This window comes from Podarcis bocagei (assembly GCF_964188305.1).
Source record: "Podarcis bocagei genome assembly, chromosome: 1".
NCBI lineage: Eukaryota > Metazoa > Chordata > Lepidosauria > Squamata > Lacertidae > Podarcis > Podarcis bocagei.
In genome coordinates this window covers 43,384,683-43,402,102 of record NC_138125.1, presented here as the reverse complement: position 1 = coordinate 43,402,102, position 17,420 = coordinate 43,384,683, and the positions used below count along the sequence as shown (strand labels likewise).

Genomic DNA, 17,420 nt, shown 5'->3' with positions numbered 1-17,420 from the left:
CGCGGAACGGAGCCCGCTGCCCACTGCCACTGCCCAGCGAAGCTGCACTGTATAAGACTGGGTGTATAAGTCGACCCCCCAAATTGGCAGCTGCCAATTGGGGGGGGGTCATCTTATACGCCCAGTCACCTAATATGCCAGAATCTACGGTACTTTTATATCAAGGGAAGAAGCAATTTAAAATACAGGGCTAGTCAAGACCAAATCAGTGATTTAGATCACTCAAATTTAAGTCAATCTACCCAGGGATAGAGGGGAGGTAGGAAGAGTTGCAACTTTACTCTTTACATGCATTTGTTCATCTCTTACAGTCCCCTTTCCTTCTTTTTTTGTAGGTACTACTCAGTTTTGTATCCACTGGAAAGGAAGATATCGGATGCCAAATCTCGAGACCTGGTGATCTACATCTGGGCTCATGCAGTGATAGCCAGCATTCCTGTATTTGCTGTGACCAATGTACTGGATATTTATGCTATGTCCACTTGTACTGAGCCTTGGAGTTACTCCATTGGCCGCTTAGCATACGTCATTATTTACAACATTACCACTGTGATTGTGCCGGTGGCTGTGGTCTTTCTCTTTATGATCCTCATCCGCAGGGCACTGAGTGCCAGTCAGAAGAAAAAAGTCATCATAGCTGCCTTAAGAACCCCTCAAAACACTATCTCTATCCCTTACGCCTCTCAGAGAGAATCTGAACTTCATGCCATGCTGCTCTCCATGGTTATGGTTTTCATTTTCTGCAGTATCCCCTATATGGCTTTGGTGATTTACCGCACTGTGCTCAATGTTTCTGACGCTTCTGTGTACTTGCTTCTCACTGCCATCTGGCTGCCCAAGATATCACTGCTAGCCAACCCTCTGCTCTTCCTGACTGTTAACAAGTCCGTACGGAAATGTTTGGTAGGGACAATGATGCAGTTACACCGAAGGTATAGTCGGAGGAACACAGTCAGCTCCGGAGGCGCTGGGGACATCAGCCTGGAGCCTCACGTTCGTTCTGGTAGCCAGCTTCTGGAGATGTTTCACATTGGGCAGCAGCAGATTTTCAAGCCCACAGAGGATGAAGAAGAGAACGAAACCAAATCCATTGGCTCCAGTGGCTACCAACAGAAGGAGATCCCCACAACCAGCTTAGACGTGGAGCAGACTTTGGTTCAGAGGCCTATTCCTCACGCCATTGCAGACTCGGCCGCGCAAGTGGCTCCAGCGATGCCAACAGAAGCTGAATTGGCCAATGAGAAGTATTCCATGCAGCTGGGCTTTGGACCCTTTGAGTTGCCTCCACAGTGGCTGTCAGAAAATCGGAACAGTAAGAAACGACTCCTGCCTCCTCTGGGGAATACGCCCGAGGAGCTAATCCAGACCAAACAGCCCAAGGGTAAAGCAGAAAGAAAAATTAGCAGGAACAATAAAGTCAGCATCTTCCCCAAGGTGGATTCCTAGTCCAAGCAGGAGCGTTCTGTGATGAGAGGCGGGGCTGCCTTCTTGCATACATGTGATCCTATGGATCTTTGTTAGGTTGAAATTTAATAAAGGCTTATTTTTTGTGCCAATTTATGTAAAAGCAAAGCGAAAGCAAGTGTTCCTTAGGAATGGGTTTCGATACAAATATCTCGGCCTACCTGTTTCTTTATATTAATTTATATAGACTTGTTTAACTTCCAAATAGGCGTTTTTGGACGCTTTCTGCCCCAAAGACTGCTTTCCACATTATACCTTGTTGTGATCTCCGGGACTGGCCAAATGCAGCAAGTCTTTATAATGTACACACAGAGACATTGGGGTCACTGTTCTGTGATTATGGAACTCGGGGGAAGGGAGCATAATAAATATGAAGCTCCCTTCCCCTGGAGGTCCATATCTCTTTCTGCTCTTTCACAGAAGCACTGAGCATCTTTTAGGAGCATTCCATGGCCTGTACAATTGGCATGGCTTCAAGTGGCCAGGAATAAACAAGGACCTGACATTTCAATTATATTTTATAATTTAATGAGATTTTTCTTCCTCCTTGGTTTTTTGTTTGTTTGTACATTTATCTTAAAAGTATTTTAAGCTGTTTCATGCTGTTCAGACAATTGTGGGCTAAATACAATCTTGGTTACTATCTATGAAACACTTCCATTTAGGGGCTGAAATTTAGTGGGCTGAGTATTGCAGGTTTTCAGCAAAAAAAAAAAAGATTGGGGAGAAGCAACACCTTAACAGAGGTAAAATATACTAAGCACTTTCAACCACATGGAAAATGGCACAGCAAATGTTGAGAGTTTTTCTTCTTCTTCTTCATGAAGTATTGGCCAATGTGACCCTTAATTTAAATTTATCACTGTGTTATAAAGATTCCTGTGATTTTTTTGGTACGGAGTATTTTCTGTGCCTCCACAATGTAGCATGGTCACTTTGGTGAACTGACACATAGGTAACTGGCACACACGGTTGCTGTTTGTCTGGCATGTAGTGCATTTATAACAGGCTCTACAGTGCAAGTTTAACTTCTCAGCTGTAACACACTTGCAGGTCCTCCATGGATTCCATCTAGAAAATGCTTCTTTGGTTGGGCTTACGAGACTCACGCCATGTGGCTGTTCAGTTATCTGCTAAGTAATGGATGCATTTTGAATTCTAACTATCTGCACACACTGATTCTTTGCATGTGATTCTCCTTGTTTGATTTATCTGAAATTTCACCCACCTTCATTGGGTAGGGAAAGGAAAATGCAAAGTGGATTTCATTAACAATCTGTGTTTTGCTCTCAACCAATCAGGTATGCAAATAGAATATGCAAATACAAAGCAGAAGACCTTGGATAATTATTTGCACCATTGGAATCATATCTGCAAAATTGTAATATCTGTAGGGAAAGGTATCGGGTTGTATCCAATGAAGTTTTTCCTCAGAGTTGATGCATTACAATGAATTGACCTCAGTCACACTCATTAATTTTAGTGGTTTACTCTGAATATGACAAACATTGGATGCAACTCATTAACTGCACACACCCAAAGGTTTATAAGACCAGCATATTTACATATTTGAGCAGAACCCGCAGAAAGAACGAGAAGAATTTTCATCTCAGATGTGCATTTTTCAACAGTTTTGTGGCTATGAACTTACATGCCATTGTGAGGACAAAAAAATGTTGGATTCCATGAGTATAAAAGCATAGCATGCTATAAATAGCTGAACTGGTAGGGTAAGTTCTTGTTTAGGTAAGATTCCTGGGGGGGGGGGGCAGATGACCCTTGCGGTCCCTTTCAACTCTACAATTCTACTAATCCATGATTCTATCTCCTTTGAATTACAATAGCAATTTTCCTGATCCAGCAAAATAGATCTGCACACCAAAGCAGTCTTATTTGTGTGTAGCTGATGTGAGTACACATCTGGATGTTCAGCCATGTTGGAGTTGTTGGCTGTCTTTGGAAGTGTCTGGGGATGCACATCTGTATCTATAGCTACCTTTTGTTATGTGTGGCAAGCTATAAGTGACCAGAAGTAAACTGGGCCCACTTTCTTTTATTTGCCTCTTTTTTTTCTTTTTTAAAAAAACCAACTTCAAACATTAAGACCTCTTTTATTTCATTTTTCAAAATACAAAACATGCTATATATAGTATATATACTAAATACGGATATATAGAATACTAGATTATAAAATATATTATTTCTACATATATATTCCCCTATACATACTATACATGAAGTAATATAATCATAATTCTATCAATAAATACTCTACAGCGTAATATAAACCTAAATTTTTCAGATCCGAATTCTCCCTTAATGTGCTATATCACCGAGTACCAATTACCTAGGGTTTCTTCATATTTTTCCTCTTAGGACCTTAACATCATATTTAATGTAAGAAAATCTAACTTTTCCCATGCCTATCTAACTAGCTCAGTTTCCAGAATGTGGCAAACAAAATTCTAGCTAGGGTATGTATATAATAGCACCTACTTCTAAAAAGCCACAGGAATACAATTTTAATTTTAATGTAATTTGGTAAACCTGCTTAAGGATTCAAAGCTAAATCTATCCAAAATAAAATCTGCAATGGCTACAGCTGCCAATGAGCAGGAAGTTGGGTGTTGTAGTTCAGCAACATTTAGATTGGCACAGGTTAGCCTCCCTTGCTTTAGAAGATCATTTTTTTTACCATTCTGCATTTCCACTACAGGTGAGAAAAGTCACCCTGAATTCCTGAAAAATTTAAAGAGAAAGGTCTCCATTAGCAGTTAGTGAATTATACAAGATTACAAATGCCAAGGTGTCTCCTTCCTTCCTCCCACCCACATCATACCTGGGGAAAAAATAATCCCTACTATTCTGTAAAATAAGTACAGTATACATCTAAGTATAGATGGGTAAACCATTCCTTACTAATGCAGTGATCAAACTTCATAATGTTAAACACTTCACAGATCAAAACCTGTCATAACAAGAAGAAACTTATGTGTCCAGGGCAGTCTCCTGTATACAGTATCATGAACGTTGGTTATTAGATGCTGCACCGTCTAATTCAGTCAGAAAACTAATATGAGTTGTCTGGCAAGCTGAAATGCTTATGCAGATGAAACAACTGGAGGTTGTTTCGCTTCCACGCTGTGTCTGTTCCATGGTTTACTTTGCAAACAGACCCTTTCTTTTCCATAAACGTGGCCACTGTGGTTCTGCAAAAAGCACAACACTGATATCGTTTTTCAAGCCCTTGCATTCTGCACTAGAGTATTTTGTGCACGCTGAGCCTTTGGGTGAGAATCTGCTTGTTTTCCTTGAACGGTGGGTTTGTCACAAGAACAAACATCTCTTTGCTACGTTTGAAAAAAACAACCATATCTGAGCGGCACAATCTTAAAGCAAGAGCGGGGGGAATATTACATAAGCATTACTTACGACACACAGATATTCTTCCTCAAGTTTCAAATGGATCTACAGATTCTAAGGGATCTTAAGAATTTTTTCTAAATGTTATTGATAACAAACTTGCAATAAAATATGTAAATGCTTTATTAATACAGTGCTCTTTCCCTCTTTGTTTTGCCCCAGGCAGTTTTCTATCTCGAAAATGCATACAACTTCAGAATATGACCACTGATTTCACCATTGCCTCCCTTATCTTCATTTTTTTTAGGAGTTTTAATAGATTTGCCCTGACTGAATAAAGTGTAAGAACTCAATCCTGTAAATCTTTCTTTTCATCATCATCTGACGCTACAAACCACCTGGCTGCCTCATTCAGTTGTGATTGATCTATCTGCAGTCTCAATGTTTGAGAATCCAACCGTCTTTATGGTTTTGCTAAGTGAAGACAACATTCTAGAGAAAACTTACTTCTGAATTCATATCCTTCACTAGAGATAGTTTCTAGACTCGGTGAAGTAATCTCTTTCTACCTCCAGGTAAAAGGTAAAACCCCTGGATCAGGGGTCGGCAACCCGCGGCTCCGGAGCCGCATGTGGCTCTTTTACACCTTTGCCACGGCTCCAGGGCGGATACTAGCGAGGGGAGGAGGCGACACTCCCCACTGTGGCAGGCGCTGTACTGGCTGTGACGTCGCATGGGGGCGGTGCGTGCGTTAGTCACGCACCTTCCCAACGTCACCTTCCTGCCCGCTACATTGTAAGGGGCATGTACGCTGGTCACTGCATTGAAAGGGGGCATGTACGGTGGTCACTGTTTTGAAGGGGAGTGAAGAACACACACACACACAAAGGTAACTTGTTAATTTAACATTTATTTCTATGAGGAGGAGTAATTCTGAGGGGTCAAACAAAGAAATAATAAAAAAGTGACAAAAAAGTTATTTTTATAATGACGAATTTTGCGGCTCCCAGTTGTTTTTTCTTCGGAAACGGGTCCAAGTGGCTCTTTTTGTCTTAAAGGTTGCAGACCCCTGCCCTGGATAATTAAGTCCAGTCAAAGGCGACTATGGAGTTGTGGAGTTCACACCGCCGTGGTACCTATTTATCTACTTGCACTGGTGTGCTTTCGAACTGCTAGGTTGGCAGGAGCAACAGAAGCTCACCCCGTTATTGGGATTCGAACTTCTTACCTTCCTGTTGGCAAGCCCAAGAGACTCGGTGGTTTAGACCACAGCGCCACCTACGTCCTAATAATATTGCATACTTAGCACAGTTAAATGAAAATAATTGCCAATATTTGGTCCCTAGTTGACCAGATTGCCATGTTCACAGCCCCAAAGCTGCAAGCACCACCAGACCTCACTGATACTGAACTCCCTTTATCCTCTTCTTAGAATCAAGTCGACTTCTTTGTCAAAAGCAATGCCATTGCTTGAGCTGCTCAGAATCACAGCAAGTCTAGGCGTCGGGAGATGTCACACCCACTGTGACTGCAATTAGCTTACTGGTTCTGCCTTGAGGAGTTCTATGGCTTCAAAGCTAGGCAGCTGGGTGGAAAGGAGGCCTGCAGAACTCATTACAGAGGTGGGGGAACTTTTCTTACCACCCTACCTCTGGCATGCCAAATTTGACAGGTGGGCAGGACTGACATATTGTCAGCAACCTCTGCAGGTGAGGTGCATTACTTGTGGAGGCTTTCTGTGCAATAGGAAACAGACCACATATGGGGATCCTCCATTGCGTACAGTAGGCTTGCCCTGTATAAATTAACCCTCCACTAGGTGGTGAGTGGTAGGACACAAGCGATGGGAACACCATTTTTTGTGGTGGTGGTGGGGAGAACTAGGAATGGGAGAGAGTTTAGTTCACGTTTAAAGGTGGACCTACCTAATCAGCACTGTCCAGAACAATGGCAGAACCAAAACACAGCCATCGTTTGAAGCTCCTTTGAATTTTGCAATTCTAAATCATGTGTTCCAAAACTCACAGACTGAGGTGAAGTGTCCATAAAAATGCTCGTATTTGTGAAAATAGTCTACAGAATCGCATTATTTTAGAGAAATTTGCTGTGCCGAGGTATGTATATTACGTATCTCACAAATGGATGTCGAAATGTGGAGAACTGAATTGAAGATTAGAAAAATTAGAAGCAGAGAAACCAAAATGGACAGCTTCATTTATTCTTGCAGAAACACAATGGAAGGTGTGTGTCTGCTCTCTCCCTCATACAATACTAATCTGTGAGGAGAACTCCTACCTAGGGCTACCGCCTGCCAAACATCTGCCCATCTGATCTTCTGCGGGGGTGGGACCAAACCATTACTTTCCACAGGTAACAAGTCGTGACTATTTACATGCCCTCTTGAATTCGCTTCCAATATATAATTTTTCTGTTCTCTTTGTTTTTCCTTCCATTAGGCTTCCTCAGCCCCCCACCTCTCCTCCAACTATTCCATTAAGGGCTTGTACTCATTCCACTATAAATTCTTCAGCAATGTTTTTCCCCCTGTTCTCTATTTAATATTCTTATCCAGGGCCTCTAGATAACAATATTCTTAATGCAGTCATTAGTTTTATACTGAGCATTTCGATGTGGGCCAAAAGATGAGGCTTCCAGCCTATTATATTGTTTGCCACTGCAATACAGAGAGACAAAAACGAAGAAGAAAATTAATATTCACAAGATATCAAAGCAATGACGTACACACCACATTAATATTGAAACGCTGTTCTTGCGTTAGTTAAAATTGTGTTCAGCAGAAGAACCTACACAGTATTAACAGGAGCAAGACTTTCAGAGGCAAGACTTTACTCCCCCATTGTCTGTCAGGGTGAGCTTAAAATAAAGTCTTTAAAATTTTATTATTTTAAAATGGAAAATGCCAGGTAAACTCATTGCTTGTTTAGAACATTTCTGTGCCTGCCTTCAACAAAGCCTCTCAGGGTGACATACTGGAATATAATAGAAGCCAGTAAATAGATAAAACACTACAGGAAGCAAAGAAAACAAACCTATACAATTCAGCAAAGCAGAATATTAACATAAAGCTAATTTCTATTCCCTGCTGAAATGTCTGGGCAAATAAATAATGTATTTGCCTGGCACTGAAACGACATCAAGGTTGGTGCAATGTGAGCATCTCTAAGGAGGGCATTCCATAAGCTGGATGGTAGGATGGAAAAGGCTGTCTCCCTCCTGTGTCAGGGGTCGGCAGGAGACACAGAGGAGAGCTTTCGGTGAAAATAGTAGAGAGGTGTGGGCAGCCCACTGACAAAATACAGAAAAATAAAACATAAAGAGCAAGCAGACAATTAAACAAACCCAAGTATATAATACATATTAATAAAGCAATCTGTTGATAGATAGAACTAACATATTAATCATCGCTGACAAAATGAAAAGCTAAATTCCCGTGAAAGGTATATTTAGATTTAGTAGGAGTGAATACATTAGCATTCACTGCTGGCAAACGTGAAAAACCCAAGAAACAAGGAAGGAATTAAGAGTTGTTTAGGGCTTTGGTGGCTTGTGCATGACAACCAGCTTCTTGCATAATCGTAATATCCCTCCGTTTCTCCATCCACTGCTTCAAGGAAGAGGTAATTTCTAGTTATTTCAAAAAGAAATGTTTACTACCAACTGTAAATTAACCAAGAGCTGTTTATAAGAGGATAAAGCGGACTCTGAATAAATTAAATTTACCACTGCCTTTATTGGATCTTTCTCAAACTGGGCAGCAGAGTATAAATCCACAATGATGTTAAATTTCTAGACATTCGGGGAGATTATGGGGCACACCACACTGGGCATTAAAGCAATTCCAATGTATCACAACCTTTCCAACATAGCGTGCTACGCTATTTGTGTAATATCCAATGTCACTTGAGTGGGGTTCCATCATGTGACAGGACTTCACTCTTCCTTTCTTGTGTGGCTCCCATGCGTCTTCCAAATCTGCTTCACAGCATCCTTCCAATCCTCAAAAGCAAATTTGGAGGCATGGTGGGGGCTGTGGGGAGGAGGACTTATCCCTTTCACAAATGGCGTCCATCTTTCTGGTGGGTGGACATAGCTGGATTCCACCCTTTGTTTATTGGGTACAAGAAACAAAGAATATGTATATAATACCAATAATAAAACATTTTCCACTTTACATTTGGTATTTGACCTCCCCACCCTTCCATGGTTTCCTCATATTATCTATTGCTGCTGTATATTATAGTTATTCTATACATTCTTTCTGCCACATTATTCTTAGTATACCTTTTACTGCTATACTTCAAAGCTGATTGCATTTTAACATATTTACATTTAAAAAAAAATAATCTACAAACAATTTCCAATCCTCCTTGAAAGCTGTCTCATTTTGCTCTCTAATTTTACTAGTTAAGCTTGCCAGTTCAACATATCCCATCCATTTCATCTGCCATTCCTCTTTCATAGCTACTGCGTCAGTTTACCATATCTTCTGGCTAATTCATGATGATTTGCTTAACTCAATCAATCAGCAACCCAACAAAGAGGGAAGTGCCTCTGGAAGTCTTGCTCCCATTAACCCCACTTTGGTTCTTCCACTGAACTCCAAATTCAACTAATGGAGAGGAATTATAGATAGTATCAATGCAATGTGGACCACATCTGCCTTACAGCAGACATTGTGGCAAAATGTCAAGAACATTAATTTCCTTCTGCTTCCTATTAATCTACTTTCCAGTCATGTTTATCAAACACTTCTTCTAGATCCATTTTCGAAGCCCAGGATTATGAGGGAAACATCCTCCCTCAAATAGCAACTTAAAGCTTCAGGAGCTGGATTCAGTATAGTATTTTACATTACAAAGGGCAGCATATAAACTAAGGGTGCAATTGGATACAACCCAAAACATGCTTAACATTAAGGGCAGAAAAACTGGTCTTAACAGGTTGTTCCTTTTAAAGCTAAATGTTGATGAGGCTAAACCAGGTGAATTAACTTGGAATAAACTACCGAATTGGCCCGAATATAAGCCACACTCGAATATAAGCCGCACCTTTAAAATTGGGGGGGGGGGGGAGAAAAAAAAAAAGAAAAAATACCGGAATATAAGCTACTCACTTTCCTTGCTACTCCTGGCTGCATACCTGGGGGGGGGGGGCGGCCGTGCTGCGTTGCCAGCGGCCTTTCCCCTTCCTCACACTCCCTTCCCGGCCTTGGGTGATAGGACGGGACTGTGCGTGGGGTGGGCACCGCTTCACTACACTCTTGGCGCTGTTTGCCCCGCGCTCCTTGCTGCATACCGTAAGGTTGCGAATATAAGCTGCACCTGTGGGTTAAACCACAGAGCCTAGGACTTGCCGATCAGAAGGTCGGCGGTTTGAATCCCTGTGGCGGGGTGAGCTCCCGTTGCTCGGTCCCAGCTCCTGCCAACCTAGCAGTTCAAAAGCACGTCAAAGTGCAAGTAGATAAATAGGTACCGCTCTGGTGGGAAGGTAAACAGCATTTCCGTGCGCTGCTCTGGTTCGCCAGAAGCAGCTTAGTCCTGCTGGCCACATGACCCGGAAGCTGTATGCTGGCTCCCTCGGCTAATAAAGCGAGATGAGCACCGCAACCCCAGAGTCGGTCACGACTGGACCTAATGGTCAGGGATCCCTTTACCTTTACCTAAATATAGTGGAGCCGGAAACAACAATACAAGTCTTGCCAAGATATTCATAGGAATAAAAGCGATATGAGCACACTCTCCCGAGGTGAGAATTGAGTGCCCCTCACAACTATGTAGAACAGAGGCGAATAACTGGTGTCTAATTGTTTCCAAGGAAAGAACATAAGAACAGCAGAGTGGATTGCAACTGGTTTTTAATATCAGCAGAAGATTAGCATTAATTATTTCCAATTTACTCTAATTGGCCTCATATTTTGAAATGGCTTCAAAGTGTTCTAGCTCAAAAATGTCTTGAGTTAAAGCAGAAACAGGCTTGATTTTGTATAAAAACAGTATTGTCAGCCAACATCAAAAGCTCATGCTCTGTGACGCCAGCAGGGCTCTTTAATTTAGCTTGCTTTACCAGAACAGACTACAGAGCCAGCAGGAGAGAGATAAGCTGCAACAAGTCCAGAAAGTTTACATCATATTTTGGTTTGCATCACTATCCAGCTGTTTAGGATTCTGCATGAGCACTGGCAGATATGCAAGATCATCTTTGCTTCTAGGCTGCATGATTACCTTTGCAGACAGACATTTGCTCCTTGTTGAGAATCCCCAGAGACTGATGAGCCCAGCAGGTCTGTTCTGATATAAGAGAGCCTTATTAAACCCATTTCATCAACTATTAGAACAGCACTCTGGCTGGTGGCAATTCTTGCCTGTCTCTGTGTGGAACAAGCAGCAATAAAAAATAATAAATGTGCTCATGAGTTGCAGAGAGCTCTCAGAGGTTTTCATGTCAGCTTGTTAGGAAACTACAAGTAGCTCCACTTACACAGATTGCAGTATGGTGATCCCCAACAGTGTGTGGGAGCCAAGTAATAGGATCTTGCATGGTGTGCCTATAGGAACTGATGTTCTCAAATTCAATAAAACTGACTGGGAACAAAAATGCATGTAAGTGTAAAGTTGCCCAGAAAGTCCAGCATGGTTACATTTCATTTCAAAAGAGAGAAAATGGGGGCATTAGTTAAATCAAGGGTGGGGAACCTCTGGCCTATGGGTGAGTCTTGGTCTGTCTTGAGGTCCAATTGTCCTTCAAGGCCACTTCTCACAAACCATGCCTACCCATCAATTAGCTAACATCACTGGGGGGAAATGTGCTGGCAAAGCAGACCCCTGCAGAGAGCAGAACTGGACCCTCCATTTATCAGCTGGTGAGCAGAGAGTTCAATCCTGCTCGGTGCTACTCAGCATGTTCCCTGCAGGAAACACGGTGGCAAAAGAGGCCTCTCCCCACCCCACCCCCATGGGTCATTTCTGAGAGCTGGATGGGACTACCCACCTATCATTCACCTGACATCATCATGATGACAGAGGGTTGGCTTGCAGGGTGGTGGGAGCGAAAGATCAAAGAGGACAAAAAGCTTCCCCATTCCTAAAGTAAACGGAGAGGCCAGAAGGATCAAACACATTGGGGGGGGGGGGGTTACTTAAAACCACAATAATAGAAGTTCACCTAAAATTAGGAAACATACCAAGAGAATGCCAGGATGGTTAAGCAGCAGAATCAAGGAAGCTATAAAAGACTAGAAGGTTTCCTTTAAATAAGTGGAAGTCTTACCCAAATGAGGAGAGCAGAAAGGAGGAAAATATTATGGAAAAGCAAGTTTAAGCTGCTGTGAGAAAGAAGAATTTGAGGAGCAGGAGCAGATCATAAAAAAAAGGATTGTGTTTAATACGGAACCAGATTGACAAATGTCCTGAAAATGATGGAATGGTCCATTGGCAGCCCAGAAGCTTCCTTTGGTCCCATCTGATCTAACTTTTCTGCAGCCCCCACACAAGGAGATGTCGGCCAGCCGAGAGATAAAGATGGATAGCAGAACTGACTTTAGCCCAGCAAGTGCTGCTCTTGGGCTACCTTTTCAGCCCTGAGGCTAAACTCCTAATACTGTCTTGCAGAGCAACAGGAAGTGGTCCAGCCTCACAGCCTGCTACAGTGGAAAGAAAGAAGCTGCAGAGGTCTCTGGACCATCCTCCCATTTCATACAGGTCAGTTAGATGACCCACAAGGCATGCAACAATGCGCGCCAAGACAATGCGCGCCAAGACCTCACAAGCAGGTGGTTAGAAATGGAGCCTCACATGGACTTCCGGGATAGCGCGAACGGGTAATGGCGGATTCCCTCCGAGCTCCGGAGGGAATCGGCTCCGTCGAGGACGGGTCTTGCCGTGCCAGCGACACGGGGACCCTTAAAAACCGCAGGCGCGGAAGCCTGCGGACTTCGTGACTCGGTGGGCACCTTAAGCGCCCTCCCCGACCCGCGAAGAGCCTTTTTAAAGGCTGCGGAGTGGACTGGGGAGCGGCGTGGTGCTGAGAGTCCATCGCTACCTCGGCGGAGCGAAGCCGCGAGCCAGGACCGAAGAGCGCTATCTTTCTTCCTGAAATTGGACTGGAAAATGCAACCCGTGAGTAGAAGGAAATTTTGGCACTAAAAGACTTTATTCTTGAATTTAAGTACGATCGGGGGGACGTGTTAAAAAGGAAGTCCACACTCCCCCCCCCCCACTAAAGGACCTAAAGCAAAGAGAGAGCACTAGGTCGGAAAAGACGCTGGTGTTTAAATAGATATCTTTCATAAATTGGATTAAGAAGTATTTGCGCTGGAGAGGAAAAGAGAGGAATTTCAGAGGTCTTCTTTTTGGGTTGACCCCCCCCCCCTAGACCTGGGAAGTGCCCTGTGTGTGAGCCCGAGAAAAAGAACAAGGAGTTTGACAGCTGTCAAAAGAGCTGTCAAACGGGAGATTAAAGATTGGAACTGTGTTAATAATATCTTTTTGGATTAAAAGTGCTACATTAAAAGTGAACTGATTGGAAACAAGGTGACTGTGAACAACAAAGTAACGGACTGTTGGAAAGGAATTGATGGAAATCCCCCTGGAGGGAACTAAAGACATTGCAATGGCTGCAGAAGGAAAAGTATGGGCGGAGATAAAAAGAATGTTTTGTCTTGTGGGAACTCTACAAGAGCACAGTACTCTCATGACTGAACAATTGATGACCTTCAATCTTGAACTAAACAACTCTGTCGATGACACAAAGTGGATGGAAAAAAACTCTGCAGCTGCAGATGAAAAGATAATCTTGGAGCTGGGGGAAAAAGAAGAAGAGAGAGGAGAGGAAATGCAAGTGGAAAAAACCAACCAAGAGCCTGTAACCTTTGGAAACAAGGGAAGTAAAGAAGATGACCAGTGGATTACAAATCTGCAGAAGGAGAGAAAGATAAAGGAAGAAGCCCCTGGAATAACTCGAATATTGGATTATAAAAAAACAGATATTTATGATCGGGACTTCTTCTTTAGGTTGGAGTATGGGAGACTGATTGATCCTGGCCAGAAATTGCTCTGGGTTGACTTGGAAAGAGGGAAATACGAGGGGTGGATGGCAGAACCCCCTCGAGAAGAGAAGGTCAACAAAATGGACTGCCAACAAAACTGGTGGAGAGAGACCAACTGGGGCTTAAGGGCCTCGGATGTGAGAAATCCGGGCTAAAATGGTTTCTTTTCTTTAAGGACACTGGTTTGGGAAGGGACGGAAACCGGGGAAGGGGGGAGGGGAGAGTAGAGTAGTGAAAATCTGAGATTTAGAAAGGGAATATATGATTTTTGGTTTAACATTTTAAGGAGGGAATTTGTGGGAGAGAACTTAGGCCGACTCTAGAGAAAGTATTTAATGTATAAAGCTGGATAAGCAAAATTGGGCCAAGAAAAAGTAATAAACTTTAAGAAAAGATAAGAATAACATTTAAGAGACGGGAGAAAATAATTTGCTGAGACAATTAAGGAAATTGGAAGGTGGAAAGGGGGGTGTGGGGAAGTCAAGGAAAGAAGGGAATGAAAGTAAGTTTATGAAATTATACGTGTTTTATTGTGTCTTTTTATGTTTGTATGTCTATCAAAATGTGAAAACCCAATAAAAATTTTAGGAGAAAAAAAAAAAATAGAAATGGAGCCTCACATGGTGCTCTGCGGCTTGCAAAGAACAGCTTCTTACCCTCCAGGCTGTTCCTCCTGAAATATTTAAGAGTATGCCATGTGAAGGATAGTGCTGGGAAGGAAGGCTGAGAGTGGTGCTATCTAGCCAAAATCAATGCCGCTCTTTGGGTTCTCTCCCAGCTGGCTGGTCAGAGTGACAGCTCAAGTGGCTTCAGTGATATATCAGAACAACGTGGTGTAGTGGTTAGAGTCAGACTAGGACCCGGAAGACCAGACTTCAAATTTCCACTTAACCATGAAATGCACTGGGTGACCTTGGGCAAATCACCACCTCTAACCTACCTGACAGGGTTGTTGTTATGATAAAATGAGGAGCAGGAAAACCATGTGCATCATCTTGAGCTGCTTGGTGGAAAGGTGTGATATAAATGTAATAATAAATCCTCTTATTTAGTGTTGGGAAGGGTCTTCACCTTGGGGCTATACCTTGCTTGCCAATGCTCATGGGAGAGCAGCGATGTCAAGGGTAGGGCAGTGTTCTGTTGATAAGCAGCTTGGCTGAGAATAATCAAACCTCCCCCCAGCTTTCATCCCGAGGCTGAAGACACTGGTTCATGTTTAGAGATCCCTCACCTACAGTGGCTGCAGGCAGTCAGACATCCCCACCCCAATAACTCAATGCTGATTTTGGCTCCATGATGTAGTCAGTTTTGCTTGCCAGCAGCTCTGTCAATGAAGTGGCAGATTCAAGGGGGAATCACAGTTTAAATTATTAGTAGGGGTGGGGATGCTTGCCAGAGGAATACCAGTCTAGAATTCCCAGCCTATAAACATGTTAGTACATCCTAAACAGGAAGCATGCCTCCTCAGACCCTTTTAGCTTAATGGGCAATATACTGAAAGTCAGACGACGCCATCTTCTGGATGAAATATTATATATATTTTTATCAAAGTGCAATTACAGTATCACCCTGACGTGCATTATAGTCATAAATGCATGTTTTAACACGGGGTTGTTTCTTCTTTAATTTCTTTATTGAACCAGATCTAGTCTCACAAATATACAGTAACGGCAGCATGGAATGAGGGACTAGTGGATTTCAACCTCTGAATCTTTTCTCTCTCCCCACCTCAACCGCAGTGTGGTGTAATGGTTAGAATGTTGGACTAGGACCTGGGAGACCAGGGTTCAAATGCCCACTTCAGCCATGAAGCTCCTTGGGGGGTGAGCTTGGGCCAATCACTATCTCTCAGCTTAATTTACACCACAGGGTTGTTGTGGGGGTTCATTGGAGAGAGAGAACCCGTCTTGTTCTCAGCAATAACGGCGCGCACGTGTAAGGAAATTAAAACTGTCCGATACAATGCAGCCCTGGATCTTTCTACTCAAGAGTAACCCTCGCTGAGCTCAATGGTATCTACTGCCAAATACTGCAGCATTTCAAGCATACACCACACGAACTACCTATTGCACCTGCAAGAATAAAGTAAACAAAAGAAACTGCTTGGTGTGCATTGGATTGCAGTCTTAAACGGAAGCAGCAGTTTTCGGCAAATAGCTAGGTACCCTGATCCTGGCTGAAGATTATCCTCAAACTTAAAGGTAAGGGCTGCTAAAACATGCTTCGGCAGCACATGTGAGCTATACGGACGCGCCTGAGTGCAGGAGCCAGAATGGAGGACATCCAGGTTAGTTCATAATATGTAAGATCAGGCGCATCTCCAGGCTCCGCAGCAACGCGTTCTTTTAACGGTTTTAGAACGTCGCTAAAGGTCTTCAACGGGCATTTCCCAGGTACGCATGCTCAGCAGCACTCCGAGAAGGCGCAGGGCTCATTTCCGCCCTTAGTGTCTACCTTATTTCCGGGTTCTGCTCTTCGAATGGGTTGCCATAGCAATTGAGAAGCGTATCGTCTTCATGGCTGTCTGTTTACAGAGGCGTTTTGCTCGCTCCGCCCGCTGGAGCGCTCTGCAGAGAACCTGCGCCGGGTGAGTTAATGCAGGGCGAAGTTTGCAGATTATGCCCTTGTTGTTGTTGTTTATTATTACTTTGAGGGGGCAAGTTAACATTTCCCGACCAACATAACAACAACAATAATAAATAAATAAATAAATAATTTTATTTATATCCTGCCCTCCCCGGCTAGGGCCGGGCCCAGGGCGACCAACACCAAACAAACCACAACAAAACGCAATAAAAAAACCCCCAAAACAGTTAACCAAAATACGGCCCAAAACACAGCCCAAAATACAGCTTAAAATGCGGCCTCATTTTAGTGTGATTGGTCAGTCAGTTAAGTATTTCTATTGTTTTACTTGATTGGGGGGGGGGGAGAGCTGGCCCGCCTTGGCTACGCCCATAATCACTGTACCAATTTGTGTATGGGATCATGCCATTAACTAACACCCCACTGTTTCCATATGGTCGTGGAACTATAGTGCTCTTTGGGTTCTCTTAATGAGATTTAGGGCATTGGGGAGAAGTGCACAAGCTCTGCCTGTCACTGTGCTGATCCCCCTCTATGAGTTGAAGGCTGAACATGTAAAGTCAGAATCCTCCTGTATGTGCAGCAGTGGCGTAGCGTGGGTTGTCAGCACCCGGGGCAAGGCAAGTAATTTGCGCCCCCTAACCCGTGGATTTGCGCCCCCTAACCCTAACCCCCAGATGTTGCGCCCCGTGCAGCCGGCCCCCCCTGCACCCCCACGCTACGCCACTGATGTGCAGAGACTTACTGTGCATTTTGGAACCATAACTTTCCTGAATATTAAAATGAACAACCTCCAAGAATACAAAAGGCTTCCTTGGGAAATGATACATAATGAATTGGGGGGAAATGTTTAAAAGTACTTTCCCAAAAAACCCAGAGTTCTTTCTGTTGTATGCAACAACTGCATACATACGGCCTGTGTTTTGTTAGCCCCCAAATGGAA

General features: G+C 43.2%; 2 protein-coding genes and 1 long non-coding RNA gene across 6 annotated transcripts in view; 2 read left to right on the top strand and 1 right to left on the bottom strand.

Annotated features, from left to right (window-relative positions):
* Nucleotides 1–2,395, top strand: part of GPR176 (G protein-coupled receptor 176) — a 33,971-nt gene extending 31,576 nt beyond the window's left edge. For both annotated transcript variants that reach the window (XM_081209046.1, XM_081209045.1), the window contains exon 3: nucleotides 336–2,395. In XM_081209046.1, coding sequence (XP_081065172.1) covers nucleotides 336–1,446 — 1,111 coding nt within the window. In that variant the 3' untranslated portion in view covers nucleotides 1,447–2,395. The remainder of the gene's footprint in view (nucleotides 1–335) is intronic.
* Nucleotides 2,396–3,144: 749 nt separating this feature from the next.
* LOC308596207 lies at nucleotides 3,145–16,254 on the bottom strand. Of its 2 annotated transcripts, none has more exons than XR_014012403.1 (4): nucleotides 16,146–16,254; nucleotides 11,836–11,928; nucleotides 9,943–10,169; nucleotides 3,145–4,195 (listed from the first exon to the last, which is right to left on the bottom strand). It is a non-coding gene; the product is annotated as an uncharacterized lncRNA (long non-coding RNA). The 2 variants fall into 2 exon arrangements; XR_014012404.1 differs by having other exon boundaries at nucleotides 9,962–10,169.
* An 84-nt stretch (nucleotides 16,255–16,338) lies between these two features.
* Nucleotides 16,339–17,420, top strand: part of FSIP1 (fibrous sheath interacting protein 1) — a 77,803-nt gene continuing 76,721 nt past the window's right edge. For both annotated transcript variants that reach the window (XM_081208815.1, XM_081208814.1), the window contains exon 1: nucleotides 16,339–16,478. The gene's annotated coding sequence lies outside the window, so the exon portion shown is untranslated. The remainder of the gene's footprint in view (nucleotides 16,479–17,420) is intronic.